Here is a 17182-nt window from a genome sequence, read left to right on the forward strand (position 1 = left end):
TCAGATTTATTTAAGATAAATAATTTATACCTTTGAAGAGTAACTGGAGAAAAGTCTGATTTCCTCATCTATTCTGCAGCCCAGTGAACTTTATGATTAGTTAAATAGTACATTTTTTCTAAACTTCACACTTATTTCTCAGATTTTTTCTCAGTATTAATGCATACTATATTTCTATAATATTAAAAAAAGGATCTACACTAGTTTTATAGTCCGCTTGGAACTAGTATCCACGGTGTAACAAATATTTGCACTGTGTACACTCAGATATGCCCACAAAAACTAGTCTGTTGGTGACTTTAAAAAAATAATATTAAGATGCCAAATAAATCTATTTTATTATGAAATGAAGACTTTGATTAAGAATATATTTTTATTAGGCATTTTGGTAACAAATCATTACCCTATATATAGTTGATTTATTCAGCGTATTTTTAAAAGTAAATGAATTCCATTGTAGTTTTTCTTGAAGGAAAAGAAATCACTTCTCCAGTTGTTGAGGAGTACTAAAAGCTTCGTACACATTAGCAGCAAAGTCTTTCACTTGCTCCATCATCAACAGATCCTAGCAAAGATGACAGTAAAACATTACAATTTGTAAGAAGAATAGATAATATGAATCCATATCTGTAATTTGAGCAATGAATTTAGCTCTAAGTTTTATGGCATTAAGGCCAAAAAGAAAATCATTTAATGAAAGGAATATTTTTTCTTATAATAAATTCTAGGAGATATTTACTGTTTCGGTTCTTATGTGAAGGCTGGTGAGTATGGTAAGTATTCAAGTGTGACTTTGAGAAGAAGACCCAAAACAGTCTTCAGATGGACTTTTATATGTGCCAAGGGCTAGATACGTTATCTGTTGAATAAATGATTACAGTACTAAAGATACAAATCTAAAGGTACTTTCGTTAGAAGCTGACGTAACATGGTTGTGAGGTATATTACTTTTTTAGAAGATCTAACATAGAATACATGTAGCATGTCATATATTATTGCACACACATACATAAACTGCACATAGACACTTTAGAACAAGGGTTAAGAGATTTATAAATGTAAAAATAAAAAAAATTTATTTTCATTAACCTTTACCTAAAATCTAGTATTTCTTTCAATTAGGAAATTGCCAACCAACTGTGATAGTACTAGCATGGCCTATGACTTTGTCTTCAATAGAAATCAGACATTTTCATGTATGATAGTTGTGGAAGTTGCATGAACTGCTGTTATAGCTTATTTAATGCGTGAACTAAAAAGCAATGCTGCTTCTTCATAACTTTGATTTTAAAAAGCATTTTGAAAACTGTATGCAATTGGTTTTCTTTAAAACCTATGTATTTTGTAATATGCATTTATAGACATTATTCTGAGAAGGGGTCCACAGGCTTCACCGGATTGTGAAAAGATCCATGACACAGAAGCATTTGAGTGCCCCTGTGAGCATGAGAGAAACAGTAAGTGAAACTGTCCTTTGTGTTCCCTCTTTTAAGTATCAGAAAACCCCAAGTGAGCTATAGACAAGTCTTGATCTCAATAAATTAATGATTAAATTCTCTGAAGGCAATGCGGCATTTTAACTCATAGAAATTATGGTTAAAAGAACTGGTGGGAGTCTTGTCAATCAATAGTGTAGTATATCAGTTTAATCTACATTCAGTCATGCTCAAAAACTTTAACAATATAATTGGTGTTTTTATTAGATTGAAATCTTTCGTTTTTGTTATCAATTATTCAGATTTTAATTAATGTAGTACATGTATATTATGCTTGGTTGTATTTCCCACTTGTTGCCAAGATGAACAGCCTACTGATGAAGCCAGAGACTTTTATGAAAGTGGAGAAAGGTAAAGTTAAGGTTTAAATGCCAGAAGTTACCTTTTTTCTCTCACTGATATACATATGAAAATTAATACTAAATTAAAAATTTAAACCAAGTTTTTAATTAAAAAATTAAGCTTAAATTAAACTTTAAAATGAGATCAGTCTTACTCACTCTTCCTTCTGCAATATGAATGTCTAACTGTCACGGGTGAGAAAGATGACACAGAAGACAAAAGAGAACAGTAAGGGAAAATAAGCATGTAAAGGACACGTAAAGGACAAACTGATGATACTATACACAGAAAGAAGTAGTAGTCTGTAGTCTCAGTGCTTTTCACATTCCCAAGTAGAAAATACAAGGAAGACAATCTAACTTGTGTGAGACACATGGTACTGAGAAGATGCCATCCTGACACTTAGGCTTTAGAGTCTTCTTACTGTCCATTACTGCAGTAGTTTCGAATTGAGGTGTATTGCAAACAAGTTTTTACCTTTTTTTTTTCTTTTAAGTTGTTCCACATCCAGTGTGGAGCCCAACATGGGGCTTGAACTCATGACCCTGAGATCAAGACCTGAACTGAGATCATGAGTTGGAGGCTTAACTGACTGAGCCACCCAGGTACCCCGCAAACAAGTTTTTACTTCTAATACAAGTTTTAGTCTTCTAAACCAAGTTTTCTAATCCAAGTTTGCAAGTGACTCAGAAAAAAAACCTGTGTGGATTCAAAGTTACTATTTCAATAGTATCAGTCTTAATGCATTCCAAAATGCTTTTCTAAGAAAGGATGGAGTTATAGGTAGTACTGTCTTATGCAGCTTTTCAGAAGATTATTGGTGCACTATTAATAGTCATATTTATTAAATCTAAAATGCTTTACTTCTCCACAAAAATTTTTTAGTTTTCCTCAAAATTTGTGGAACTGGATCACTAATCTTACAGCTCAATCTTATTACCAATAGTTTAATGCAAAATATTAACACAGTAAGTTCAACTGACCACCAGAATGTATGTGGACTAAAAATGCAGGCTAATTGGTGTTAGACTGTAACCCAGAGAAAGGTATTCCCAACCTCATAAATTTGCCATGATACACTGCTGCTTTCATGGGGCATTCTACCATACTCTACATGTGATTTTAAATTTCTGGTTTCTTTGAACAAATACCACAGGAGAGAAATGTAATTTTATTTCAGATAAATATAACCACAACCAAAGATACAATGTTTTTAATAATACCCCCAAACTTCCTTCTTACCTGAACAAAATGACTAGGTGTTTCACTGCAAACTGAATGGATCTGTCCATTTACTATTGGAATTATCTTAGCTAATGGCAGGCTGACACTGGAAAGACTGAAAAATCATCATAGTAATAATTATTTTCTGAAATTACCTTATGGGAACTTAACATTTTAATTATAGTACAATACAGTCACTGAAGAACACTCACAGAAACGTACTAAGAAGAAAATAAAAATCACACATAATTCTACCCCCTAGAAATAACAACTGTAACTGACATCATGGTTAATTTTTTCCAGTAATTTTTATACATATCTTGCTATTTTGTGTGTCTTTTAAACACAAGACTATATAACCTCCTCAGCAATACTGTTTTGTATTTTTATTATTATGAACATTTTTGCATCTTATTAAAAGTTCTTCTAAAGTTTTAATCTAGTTTTTAATGATTATAAAGATAATTCATCCTCTAGCTGTGACAATTTAGATCTAGCTCCTTGGAGTTGGGCATTTAGGTTTTTGCCTAATTTTCCTTAAACAGTTCTTTGTATTAACACAGAATTACTGGGTCAAAGGGTATGATTTTTAATTTATTTATTTATTTATTTATTTATTTAAGAGAGAGAGAGAGAGAGAGAGAGAGCACAAATTGGGGGAGGATATAGAGTGAGAAAGAGTCCAAGCAGACTCCCACTGAGGGCAGAGCCTGAGGTGGGGCTTGGTCTCAGGACCCTGAGATCACGGCCTGAGCCCAAATCAGGAGTTGAACATTTAACTGACTGAGCCACCCAGGTGCCCCAAGGTTATGAATATTTTTAAGGTTTATAATGTATATTGACAGATGTCCTCTGCTTCCCCATCAGTGTGTGAGAAAACCTGCTCCATTATGCCTCTTTCCACATCAAGTATCAGCTTTTAAAAAAATCTTGGTATGTCTGATAGCTCAAATGGTTTCTTACAGCTTTAGTCTGTGTTTTTCTCAATTACTAGCAATGTGGAATGTTTCTCCTCCCTACTCCAGTGAACTACACCATCATCTATCTGGCTGTATAAGAGGAGACCTGGGCTTTTTACCTTGGCACTTCTCTATCCTGACTATATCGAATCCCCCCACAATCCTAAATATTTCCTAAGTGTGTCTACCTCTCCCCTTGCCAAAACTAATCCAGACTAAGCAGTTTCTCTTGTCTGGACTATAGCAGTGACCTTTTAACTTGTAAGTGCTCAACAATCATTTTTTGGGGGAATAAATGAATGTTTGTGTGATTATGGATGATATAATGACTGTTCAGTGTGAAACAATTTGTAAACAATGATGAAATAATTTTTGTGTGTGGGTTATAGACTGAGGTTTATTACATTAAATGCAATACTTCATATACCTGAGGCTACACTAGAAATTTCCTTTTAAACACCATGAAAATGCTGAAGCTATTTTGTCTAACCAGTATGCTATGCTGAGATTTGAGGCAATGCATAAAAAGAAAAAGGAGTGGAGAGATTTATGTATTCCTGAGAAAATTATGCATTATTGTCCTTTATGGTGGCATTTTTCAAAATCTGTCAAGTTTTTTTTATTGGATGTCTCTCTTTGTACATTAATTTTTCTTCAATAGAAACTGAAGACACCGCTATCATACAATGTCTGTGAGGTTAGATACACCATGTCTATTTAACTCACTGTATTATCCCAGTACTTAGCAAAGGGCCTGGTGCACAGTATGTGCTCAATATATACTTGCGGAGTCAATCAATACAGGTCTTCGTTCATCCACTGCTATATCCCACCCCCATTCTCCTTTTTCAATTCCTTTTCCACAGAGCAATCCAAGTGATCCTACAGAGTAAATCCCATCATGTAACTCTCCTGCCACTTCTCTCTAGTGGTTCTCCAGCACTCAAGCTGACAACCATAATCTGTACATGCTCAGTTCTCCAACTTGATCTCACACTCCCCCTCTTCCTAGTTCCAGCTGTTCAGCTGTTACACCAGCTTCTTCCAGGTCCTCAAGTGTACCATGGTCCTCTTTTCAAAGTCTTTGCCCTGTGGCTTCTGCCCTAAATGTCAACTGCCCCACTCCAGTCCAAGGCCGTATTTAATAGATGCTCATCTTTTAGTTCTCAGTTCAAATTACTTCCTCAAGGAGGCTGCTTGACTTTCCATGTTTGTCAAATACTTTTATCATATGTTCAATGTTCTTTTCCTTTTAACACTTATCACAGTTTGTACAATTATGTTTATTGTCTATTTCTCTTCTATTGTAAGATCCATGAGGACAGAGACTTAGTACAGTGCCTGATACATAGTAGGTGTACAACAAATAGATGCTAGATGAATGGAAAAATTGGCACTTCTACTTCTCTTTTCTGAGTTATCTGTTTGTGTCTATGACCATTTCTTTCTTTGGGTGTTTCCTTCCTTAACTGATATGTCCATAATGCTATTAACCTCTTTGTATAATATATACAATTTGCAAACATTTCCCCCAACATATCATTGCATTTAATACCAATTATAAAGCTAATAAAGCTTGTTTGATCTGTAAGTTTTACATTTTACAGCCAAACCTATCACTGTCTTTTGTAAAGTTCTCTACTTTCTCCATCTTGAATTCTGACAAATATTCAGCTGTTCATTTGTTTTTATTGTTTAAACCTCCTTAATGTTTTTGGCTATGTGTGTGGTACATAAGTGTCTAACTTTATTATTTTACATTAGTCTTTGTAAAATGACTACTCTGTCTTATAATTTACTAAATAATACATCTCTTCCTCACCCCTAATGTACTAATTCCCTGTATATTTTAGAGCCTGTTTCTGGATTTTACATCCTATTCCATTGGTTTATCTATTATGAGTAACATATTATTCTAATAATTTCACCTTATATGTTTTATAAGGAGTTTATTTATTGCTTACTTTTTCAATAATTTCTTGAATATATTATGTGTATATGTTATATATATAGTATATACAGGAATATACACATATATAACACACACACACACACACACACATATATATAATTTGAGCTTGTATTAGTTAGCATCACTTTTCAGTTGATTCTCTTGAGGGTTCTAGATCATTTTGTCTCTTTGCCAAAACTGAAAATCTTTTTTCTTGACTTACTGTGATGGCTAGAACTTTCACTACATTTTAAATAAAAGGAATAACACAAGGCATAATGGAAATATTTCTAGTATTGAATCATGGAGTATGAAGTTGATTACCGATACAGAAGAGAAAAAACTTAAGACAGGAAATACCGACTGAATACCTAGTGTATGTAATGAAATATGAAAGGGCATTAGATAGTCTCTGGCCTTGAGAGGAGGCTTAAAATGTAACTGAAGAATATGATTCCAGTTCTAGGTGAAAAACGTAGGTTGTATGGGAAAGTAAAGTATGGAGTACTGTAGGAGTTCAAAAAGGAAGACCATCAATGGCTGATGTGGTTACAACACAACTTTTGTAATTCTTTAGGGTATAAGGTCAAGTATTTGTGTTAAAACAACTATTACAATTCTTTATCACTACTCAGGAAATAACTAACACCTTACTAGGTAGAAATTATAGTCAACTTTTATTAATTGGAGCACCTTGATTTAGGGAGTATATAGGGGCTGAAATTTATTTTTGTATAACTTAAAGAAATCCTAAAAAAATTTTAGGGGGATATTTAAATTGTTTAAGAAAATAAATGTTATTGCTCTAAGTATTCCATATCCTCAATTTTAATTGGAAATTATTCTTTTTTATACAATAAAGAAGGGTTCCAGAGAATTGAGTAATTTCTTGCCGTATGTATTTAAGAATTAAATTGGATACTGCACATATATACTGCATATCACTTACTGTTTCTCTTCATTTTAATGGACTAGTTTATAGCCAGTAAACATTGGTTTAGTACTTATTATTATCTGAGTTTAATAAAAAACTACAAAACAGGTTCTTAAAAGAGTATAAATTCTACTAGGAGACCCAAAATATTCATGTTGAGCTAAGGATATAATAAAACCGTATGATATATTTTAGCAGTATTAATTTATGACTTAGAAATAATTGTGATTAAAATTACTAACAATTGCACTAACTAAATACTCCCAATCCTGCAATAAGAGCTAAAAATGAATAGTTGTGAAGTAAGAGATAATTCATCAAATGGGAATTTATAACAAGAATGCCTGGTTATTTTAATGACCAAACTACTGAATTATGTGGGTCAATTATGGCTTATAGTAATTAAATACATTTTCAGTTTTATATTCTAAAGAATTAAAAAAACCCCAAGAACTGGAATTTGGCTTACAGAAAGGTAGTTTCACAACTTATTTCCATATAGTGGCAAAATTTGGGGAAGAAATGAAAGTTTTAATATTGAATCCAGAAGGAGCTTTTATGGAGTCATTGCCTTAAGGGAGTTGAATTTGTTGACAGATGATCAATCAAATTTATCCTCTAAGATTTTTTTTTATTACCTGGAACAAAATATAAACACATCCAAAGCACTCTTTTATTAGAGTATTCATTAGACACATAACATTTTTTGTCTTCTTACCTACTCATGGAGTTGCTATGTTGGTCCTGTTCAGTAGGTCGAAAGAACTCAGCCATATTGTCTAGCAGTCTGCTAAACCCTCGGTTTAAACATGTATTCAAAACTGTACTAAAATCTGGACTATACAAAATAAGAAGGATAAATTGCTTTTTAGATTTTCAATGGAAAAGGAAATAAATTCAGTTACTATGTTATCTTTGACAGCCACCAACATTTCTAGTCACAACCTATTTTTTATAGCCTAAAACACTGTAAGAATATATCAAGGAGTTAATCTTTAACAATTAAGCATAAAAAAGAGCTTATTATTTCGCACAACGCAATGAGAATTTTCATCCATTTTGTGAGATTTTCTTATATCATCCAGCACTTTGTACAATGTGTTTTCAAAAATATCAATAACAGTATTACTTCTCTTCAGGAAACTTTTTTTTTAAAGATTTATTTATTTGACAAAGAGAGAGAGAGCACACGAGCAGGGGGAGGGGCAGGCAGAGGGAGAGGGAGAGGCAGGCTCCCCGCTGAGCAGAGAGCCCAAGGCGGGGCTTGATCCCAGGACCCCGAGATCAGGACCCAACCTGAGCCAAAGGCAGATGCTTAGCTGACTGAGCCACCCAGGTGCCCCTCTTTAGGAAACTCTTGAAGAGGTATCATCTTATAGTCACAGATATTGGTTTGCTTTACATACTCTGTCGTGACATCCCAGTGAGATAGAAACTTTTATAAATCTTTTTTTTTTAAAGATTTTATTTATTTATTCATGAGAGACAGACAGAGAGAGAGAGAGAGAGAGGCAGAGGGAGAAGCGGGCTCCCAAGGAGCAGGGAGCCCGATGCGGGACTCGATCCCAGGACCCTGGGATCATGACCTGAGCCGAAGGCAGACGCTTAGCCATCTGAGCCACCCAGGCGCCCTAGAAACTTTTATTATCATGTGCAGATGAGAAACTGGATACTTAGAAATGAAGAAATTTGTCCAAAGGTATGTAATTAGTAAATGGGAGAGCTAGAATTTGAACCCAGGCCTTTTTGATCTTAAAGTCCAAGCTCTTTTTGTTACACCATGTAAGTACCTCACAAAACCTTTTTTTTTTTTTTTAAAGTAGGTTCCATGCCCAGTGTGGAGCCCAACATGGGGCCTGAACTTAAAACCCTAAGATCCTCTATCCAAAAAGGATAGCGAAGAGTTGAGATCAATAGTTGGATGCTTAACTTACTGAGCCACCCAGAGCCCCAAAACCTCTTTGATATAAAGAATAATATATATGTACTATAAAGATAGAAAATACCTAGTTGAAGAGATTAGTTTGATCTTTGACATCTAGAAATCTCAAGTTCATGGGAGTGTTGGCCTAGGGGCTATAAATTTGGGAATTATTAGGATACAGACAGTGGTTGAATGGGGGAATATGAAATTGTTCGGGACAGCTGAGGATGAAATAAGAACAAATACCTTAGAAAACTGATGTTTATAGAAAGATGGACATAGAGGAAGCTAAGAAGAAATAATCTGACAATGTGGAGAGAAATTAGATTACACTGTCATGGAAGCCACTTGAGAAAAGAATTTTAAGAAAGACTTGATCAACAGTGTTAATTATCAGAGAAAGGCCAAGTAAGATGAACATTACAGGTTGAATGGATTTGGCAAGAGATCACTGATGACCTTTTCTAGCATTTTGTGGAGTGATTTGGTGGAAATCCGAGTAAGAAAAAATGTGCAGATGGCTATTGCAGAAAGTCAAGAGACTAGAACTTGATGAATTCAGACAGTAGATTCAATAGCTGAGTTAACCTTCAAATTTGCTGATTTTTGTCACAATCATGAAAATATCTTACAAGCAGAGGATATAATTTCCTCAGAAAATACAACTAGAGAAAATGGTCCTAAATTATCTTTAGAATAAAAGAAATTTTGGTATTTTAACCACATAAGATAAAGTGTTGTAAGACTGGTATTACTACTCAGATGCTACAATGATAAAACTACCTCAAAGAATTTAAGTGGCTCAACCAATGCTGAACAGCTAATAAACAGGAAAGCCCAACTTGAATCTAGGTCTTCCCGTCTTCTAATGCATAGTCTGGTGCTTTCTCTATTTTTAACACCCTGGTTGTCTTCTGGGTGACTTAAAACAGTAATACTTAATTTAGGGAAGATGTGAAATTTTTATCACTCAAAGTTTTAGGGACATTATAGTCTATCCTGAGAGAACTGGGGGGGGGGGGTAGATCTCAAAACTGAGTATGTGTGTGTTGGGGGGTAGTGTACACACATCACATATGTGTGCACGTGGTATACATGAGGATTAGCTGGAGCTGGCTACCTCTGGCTTGAAAGTGCATTTCTCCCCATCTCAAGTCAGTATCAAGTGATTTCAAGTTGGTAGTCAGAACTGCTGCAGCTACAATTTCAGTTTCTGGTTTGTTTGTTTTACAGAGCTAGTTGTTAAATATTTACTAATACACTGGGTATACCAGAATCAACCGAGAGCTTTTCTCAAAATATAAATGCTAACTATCTTTTAGTCCCTCAACTAGCATTTCAGAATCTCTAGGCTAAGGAGGTAGGTTGAGGAAAGCATGGGCATCTTGAAAAAAATCTGTTTCTCTCATCACCTTAATAAAAGAAACACTAGTTTTGGGGCACCTGGGTGGCTCAGTTGGTTAAGCAACTGCCTTCAGCTCAGGTCATGATCCTGGAGTCCCAGGATTGAGCCCCACAACGGGCTCCCTGCTCAGCAGGGAGTCTGCTTCTCCTTCTGACCCTCCCCCTCTCATGTTCTCTCTCTCATTCTCTTTCTCTCTCAAATAAGTAAATAAAATCTTAAAAAAAAAAGAAACACTAGTTTAGGTAGGAAATCCTACCTAAAGACAGGGAACAGATTCAAAATGTTATTTTAACAAGATACTAGGTTGCATATGTTGTTTAAGAAAAGCTAAAAAAGAGTCATAAGTACATTCAAAATAGAAACACGTTTTCTGTTACATGCAGTATACATACCTTTCCAACATGTCTCTAGTTTCATTGAGTAGTTTAATAGTTGTAACATCTCTAGGAGAAAGCCCGCAGGCCTGTGAAATTAAAATGCTATACTTTAGGGTTTCAAATATTAGTACAAAGTTATGATGAAACTAATCACATTAAAAAACCCCAAGAGTTGGGGAAATCTACAAGTCTATGTTTTATCAACAATCAAGAAATGAGTTTTTTAAACTCAAGAAAACTGTAAAAGTTCATATGTACAGATAAGTACTATTTAAAACATGAGTCAGAATCTTAGTTATTGTAAATAATGTTGCAATAAACATAGGAGTGCATGTATAAGATTAGTGTTTTTGTTTTCCTTGAGTAAATACCCAACAGTAGAATTATTGGCTCATACAATATTTCTATATAGACACACAATGGAATATTACACAGCCATAAAAAGGACGAGATTGTACCATTTAAGACAATATAGATGGACATAGAGAGTTTTATGCTAAGTGAAATAAGAAAAAAATACCATACGACTTCACTCATATGTGGAACACAAAGAAATGAATAAAACAAAAGCAGAATGAGACCTATAAATATAGAGAACAAACTGATGGTTGCAGAGGGAGGGTGGGGAGGGGTTGGGTAAAACAGGTGAAGGGGAGTGGGAGATAAAGGCTTCCAGTTATGGAATAAGTAAGTCATGAGAATAAAAAAACACAGCAAAAGGAATATAGTCAATGATATTATAATAGGGATGTATGGGGACATATGGTAGTTATACTTGTGGTGAACACAGCATAATGTATAAGTCTGTGGAATCACTATTTTGTATATATGAAACTAATGTAACATTGTGTGTCAACTATACTAAAAAAATGAGTCAAAGTAAAATTATACTTTGTAAGAGCCTTGTTTATTTGGCCCCTCTTGAACACATTTCTGGAATATATTTACAGAGAAAAAGATAGTCCTTTGAGGTTCCAGAGGTCTGGGATTTTTTTTTTTTCTTTAATTGGTAGGACATTTTATCAAAATTTATATGTCTTTTTTCATCAAGTCTAGTCTAGACTGGGGCTCTGTGTGTCCTTTCAATCTAAAGTTTCAGGGTTTAATTCAGTTCAGGTAAGATTGGGTCTGTCATTCCTTTCCTCACTTGTTCTTTGAATAATTTTCTTTTTTAGTTCCACTGTTGAATTTTAAAATTTGGAAACTGTTTTATCATTCCAGAAAGTTTTTTTAATACTCTTATTGCATCTCCTTGAGATTAGAATTTGTAAGTAAGTTTTCTCCTGTTTCTTTCATTAATTCCATTCCATCTATTCTGCTTGTTCAGTTTAGCCTCCATCCTGCAGGTCATGGGGTTCCCTTAAATGGCTGCAACCTTTTTTTGGCCTACTCATGAAGGCAGGGTCTCTGGACACCCAAACAGGTCTATCTTTGGGGACAGAAATACAGCAGGCAATGAAAACCATGGTAGTCTTTGTTCTAATGGGGCCTCTAGGATAAGGTATGGCTTAGGAGCCTCTGGTTTAAGGCTACCCCAGCTGTCAAGTGAGATATTCTTTTCTTAACTGTAAAGAATGGGTATAACCTGCTTATATATGAAAAAAACCAATATTTTAAAATGAGGTATATAACCTATAATCTTTGACATTTTTCTTTTTTTTTTTTTGAAGTTTATTTAAGTTATTTCTACACCTAACGTGGGGCTCAAACTCATGCCCTGAGATCAAGAGCTGCATGTTCCACTGAGTAAGCCAGCCAGGTGCTCCATTTTTCTTATTCTTAATCAATGAATAATTTAAATCACAACTGCCCAGGACACACCAATAAGGAGCAACACCATGGTTGATAACTGTTAGATTAGGCCTTCTTTGTTTCTCAACTGGATGACTAAAATTTCCTTTAGTCCACTTTGATACTGCCCTCATTGATTTATTTTAAAAAGCAGAATGTGTAATTGTGGTACTGGCCTGGTTAAATTTATCTTTTTCTATACACTGAAGTTCAGCTCCTTATCTTGGCATATAAAACTCTTCACGATCTTGCCCCAGCTATCAGCTCTATCTTCTGCTACTTGGTCTCATATAAATACGGTTTAGTCACATAAACTGAATTTGTCTCCTCACTTCCCCCAAATATAATGAATATGTCTTACTCATTTTTTGTATGAATCATACATCACAATGTCTTTCACATAACTAATACTCAATAAAAATTAGCTCAATATCTAAAATTATGTTTCTAATTAGAAATCAGTCCTAATTGCTGTTTGTTTTCTAAATGAATGAAGTTTTATTTAAGTTATTGGAATACAGGCCTTTTAATCACTTACCTTTCAAGAGCCTCAGAAATCTAAATTTCAAGAGATAGTAAAAGAATTTTAAAAATATAGAGTAACTGGTTTGGTTAAATGGTTATGAATTAATCACCTGAACTGCTAATGGAGTTTCTTCATCTGGCATCATATAATGGCATAATAAAGACTTGGATCCATCTTTATTAATCCAAGAAGAAGATTTATGCTGCTCAACTAGATTTCTGATTTCTTTTAGTTTTTGCTCCAAGTCCAAAAGGGACAAAGAATGTTTAAGAGAAATGCTAGAAACAGAGAAAAGGGAATCAGGATAAATTGAAACTATACAATACATCCTAATCACACTCTTAACAGATTACTCTCTGAGAGCTAGTCAAACCTGAAACTGCTGACTGAACTCACTAGTGTGGATTCAGAAATCAGCCATCAGTTAAGTGTCATTTTTACAGAGTCACATCAAGTCTTGCTGCAGATTTCACAAGAAAATTCACACTGTAATTATAGATACTACGAGTATAAATGGAAGATAAAAGGCTCAGAGGCAGATTTTAAAGTAGGTGTTTTATGTTATGACCCAAATATTTCTGGTTTGTTTGGAAGTCAATCAATAAACAATGAAACATTAAATCTTTTCCCTTAGTATCAAAAGGTTGGCACTAATGTAGAAAATGGATTCACGATGCAGTATCTCAGGACTGTGTCTGTATAAGGTTACAAAGAATTTCACAAACCACCATTTGTCAGATCACCAGCTTCACGAGAACAATTCTAATTTTTCTTTTATTCACCAGGATCAGGAAGTCAGAGAAGCCAATGCAAAACGCCTTACCTTCCTAAAATCTTCTGCACAGCTTGTTTAATGACTGTGATCAATTCTGTCAGGCCTATTAAAGGAAAAACAAACATAAAAGCCTTGTTCACTTTTTGAACTCCTCAATAATAAAAAATGAACAAATTAAAATTAGTTTCCAGGTCAGAAATAAGAATCTTACCATCTCCAAGGAGGTGCTGAATACTTGATAAATATTGCTGTTGGACATCTGGAGGAGCAAGAACTGTCTGTACAAGATAGAAATAAGGTTAAATTATCTAATATTATTAGTATATAAATAATATTTTCAGTATAACTTGAGCTGAGATTTTTCAGGACCTGAAATGATAGGAAAAAACTGTATTCTTTAACATAACAAAAAGTCTACTTTCAAAATATAAAAAATAATGCTAGAAGTTTACAATCACATGAAATACAAAGATATTTATTTTACAGAAATTATCAGGATAAGTAATATTCAGTTAAATTCAGTTAAATCTTGAAAAAAACGGCAATATCTATGTAAGTCTATGAAACTTACCGTGCCATTTTTGCCAACTGCTGCATTATCCAGGTAAATATATCCACCAATTATGTTTAACTGGACTCGCAAAAGAACCACCAGCATACAAGTACTGTATACTGCTACAATACTTCTTGTGAAACCTTCAGAGAGAAAAGAAAACCATTTGGTACTATTATTAAAACAAATATGTAAAATCACAAACTATCCCTATGGTTACTTTTTTTTTACAAGATGACTTTAAAAAATACATTTTTAACTGTTTCAAGTACAAAAATATATCAATTCAAAATACTCATAGTCTCTCTCCTTACAACTTGTTTAATGTAAATTAGGTATGATCTCTTAATTGAAACAATAACCAATAAAAGCAATAACTAATATATTGAGTAAAGGGTTATATATTATTAGCTTAGAAAGGAGAACACAAAAGGACTGGGAAACACTGAGATTTACAGCCTCAGAACTCTCAGCTGTCCAGGGAGCTAGCTGAGAGTTAAGAGTGGAGGGCTGAGCATGGAAGAACTCCAGCTTATAATGGCAGGTAAAGGAGGCTGAGCCCATTTAAGGGCTGGAGAAAGTACAGATGGGGGATACCCAGAGACTAGGCTTCACAGCAGCCTGGGACAGAATGTTCAAAACAGAGGAGAAAGCAAAGGTGTTTAATGTTGCCAAGAGGTCTAGAAGGAGGAAAATGTCTGGTGGATTTAGTAACACAAAAGTTACTGCTGGTGCTTGTGAGATATGTTTGGGTGGAGACACAGAAGTAGAAGCCAGGCTATAGGGTGTCAAGGAATGAGCTGGAGAGAAGAAAAGGGAATGTAGAAGTCTTTGGTATTATATAAGGGGTGGCTGAAATACATGGTACTATAAAGGTTTAATTTATTTTTAAATAGGCAAAGCTTAAGCATGATTTATTTGATAAGGATCACATGAATGGATGGGAAAATGTAGGAATATTTGGTAGTGTAAAGTTCTGAGACCATTGTGTATCCTCTGTATACACTGTATACTCTGCCCCTCCCTGTCTCCTCATGCACTCTTTCTCTCTCTCTCCAAAAAAAGCATAATATTGCAGGTATCAGTACCTAATGTAGGCATATGTGGTCTAGGACAGGTTTACATATTGTAACAATAACAAGAGTAATACTACCATCACCACTAATATTTCCTGAATACTTTCTAGGACCAGATATTGATCAACTTCCTTTATGAGAATTATTTAATGTGGACAACAACTTTATGAGGTAAAAAAGAGTCATCCATACAATGGAGTATAAAAATTTCCCTTTATAAATATATATATATTTTTAAAGATTTTACTATTTATTTAACAGTGAGACACACAGCAAGAGAGGGAACACAAGCAGGGGGAGTGGGAGAGGGAGAAGCAGGCTTCCCATTGAGCAAGGAGCCCGATGCAGAGCTCGATCCCAGGACCCTGGGATCATGACCTGAGCCAAAGGCAGACACCTAATGACTGAGCCACCCAGGCGCCCCTACCCCTTATAAATATTTTAAAGATACGCTGTCATACAAAGTAGGGACTTACTTATTATCTTCAGATCCTCCCATATTTCCAACTTGTTTGAAGGCCTAAAGAAGAAAACATGAGAATAGTAATCAGGTAATCTAACAGAAAACTTAGAACTTTATATCTTTATAATTAATTATATTACAGGATAACTATAGGAACCATAGGAAACAAAGCCCACAAAATATAGTAAATATAGTAAAAAACCCTGTAATCTCAGTAACCAATGATAACAACCATTTTCACGGGGCGCCTGAGTGGCTCAAAGCGTCTGCCTTCAGCCCAGGTCATGATCTCAGGGCCCTAGGATTGAGCCCAGCATTGGGCTCCTGCTCAGCGGGGAGCCTGCTTCTCCCTCTCCCTCTGCCTCTTCCCCCTGCTCATGCGCTCTCTCTGCCTCTCTCTCTCAAATAAATAAAATATTAAAAAAAAAACACAATCATTTTCACTGGTGTATTGGTATATATCCTTCTGATTTTTATCCTCTTTCGGAGCATATGCATATATATTTATATTATAAAATCATACAGGAAAATCAAGACAAATGTTTATTTCTTTCCCTCATTTACCATTTCACAAATAATGAAGCATGTCAGTAATCCTTCAAAGAAAGGTAAATAATAAGGTATTTTTTGTTTTAAAGTATTGTTACAAACATAAGAATTTAAATATATATAAATATATATTTGATGTTTGACGTTTCAGCTCACTGTAGTTATTCTTATTGGTGTTCAAATTTGCCCATCTTTGACCATTGGGGGTACTATTCAGATTGGCTCCTGAATCCTTTTGACATTACCCTGTCAGTCTTTGATAGCTTCTTTGCTTACTGACAAGAAAAGTTGTTCTGGGTTCATCTCTTTTTTTTTTTTTTTTGGTTAAGATTTGCTTATTTATTTTAGAGAAAGAGAGAGTGCACAAGGGGGGAGGGGAAAGGGACAGGAGGAGAGGGAGAGGAAGGGTCCCAAGCAGACACCTCACGGAGCATGGAGCCCTTTGCGGAGCTAGATCTCAGGACCCCGGGATCATAACCTGAGTCCAAATCAAGAGCTGGACAATTAACCAACTGAGCCACCCAGCACCCCGTGGGTTCATCTTGTTCAATTCTTGCTACAGACTTAAAATCACCCTTTCTCCATGAGTCCTGCTTCCAGGGCGCCTGGGTGGCTCATTGGTTAGGCATCTGCCTTCGGCCCAGGTCATGATCCCAGGGTCCTGGGATGGAGTCCTGCATCGGGCTCCTTACTCAGTGGGGAGCCTGCTTCTCCTTTGGCCTGCCTCTCCCCTTGCTTGTGCTCCTGCTGACAAATAAATAAATAAAATCTTTAAAAAAAAAAAAAGAGTCCTGCTTCCATGTAGCAGAAAATGGTAGTCTGTAACTATAATCTCCG

General features: G+C 35.0%; 1 protein-coding gene across 1 annotated transcript in view; it reads right to left on the minus strand.

Annotated features, from left to right (window-relative positions):
* Nucleotides 1-466: 466 nt before the first annotated feature.
* The window catches only part of PEX3 (peroxisomal biogenesis factor 3), a 33866-nt gene continuing 17150 nt past the window's right edge, over nucleotides 467-17182 (minus strand). The window contains exons 4-12 of the mRNA XM_027600984.1: nucleotides 15810-15853; nucleotides 14276-14400; nucleotides 13916-13982; nucleotides 13753-13807; nucleotides 13039-13207; nucleotides 10628-10698; nucleotides 7625-7744; nucleotides 3081-3177; nucleotides 467-565 (exon numbers count right to left, since the gene is read on the minus strand). Of these exons, the coding sequence (XP_027456785.1) occupies nucleotides 482-565; nucleotides 3081-3177; nucleotides 7625-7744; nucleotides 10628-10698; nucleotides 13039-13207; nucleotides 13753-13807; nucleotides 13916-13982; nucleotides 14276-14400; nucleotides 15810-15853 (832 nt within the window). The 3' untranslated portion in view covers nucleotides 467-481. The remainder of the gene's footprint in view (nucleotides 566-3080; nucleotides 3178-7624; nucleotides 7745-10627; nucleotides 10699-13038; nucleotides 13208-13752; nucleotides 13808-13915; nucleotides 13983-14275; nucleotides 14401-15809; nucleotides 15854-17182) is intronic.

This window comes from Zalophus californianus, chromosome 7 (assembly GCF_009762305.2).
Source record: "Zalophus californianus isolate mZalCal1 chromosome 7, mZalCal1.pri.v2, whole genome shotgun sequence".
Taxonomy (NCBI): Eukaryota; Metazoa; Chordata; class Mammalia; order Carnivora; family Otariidae; genus Zalophus; species Zalophus californianus.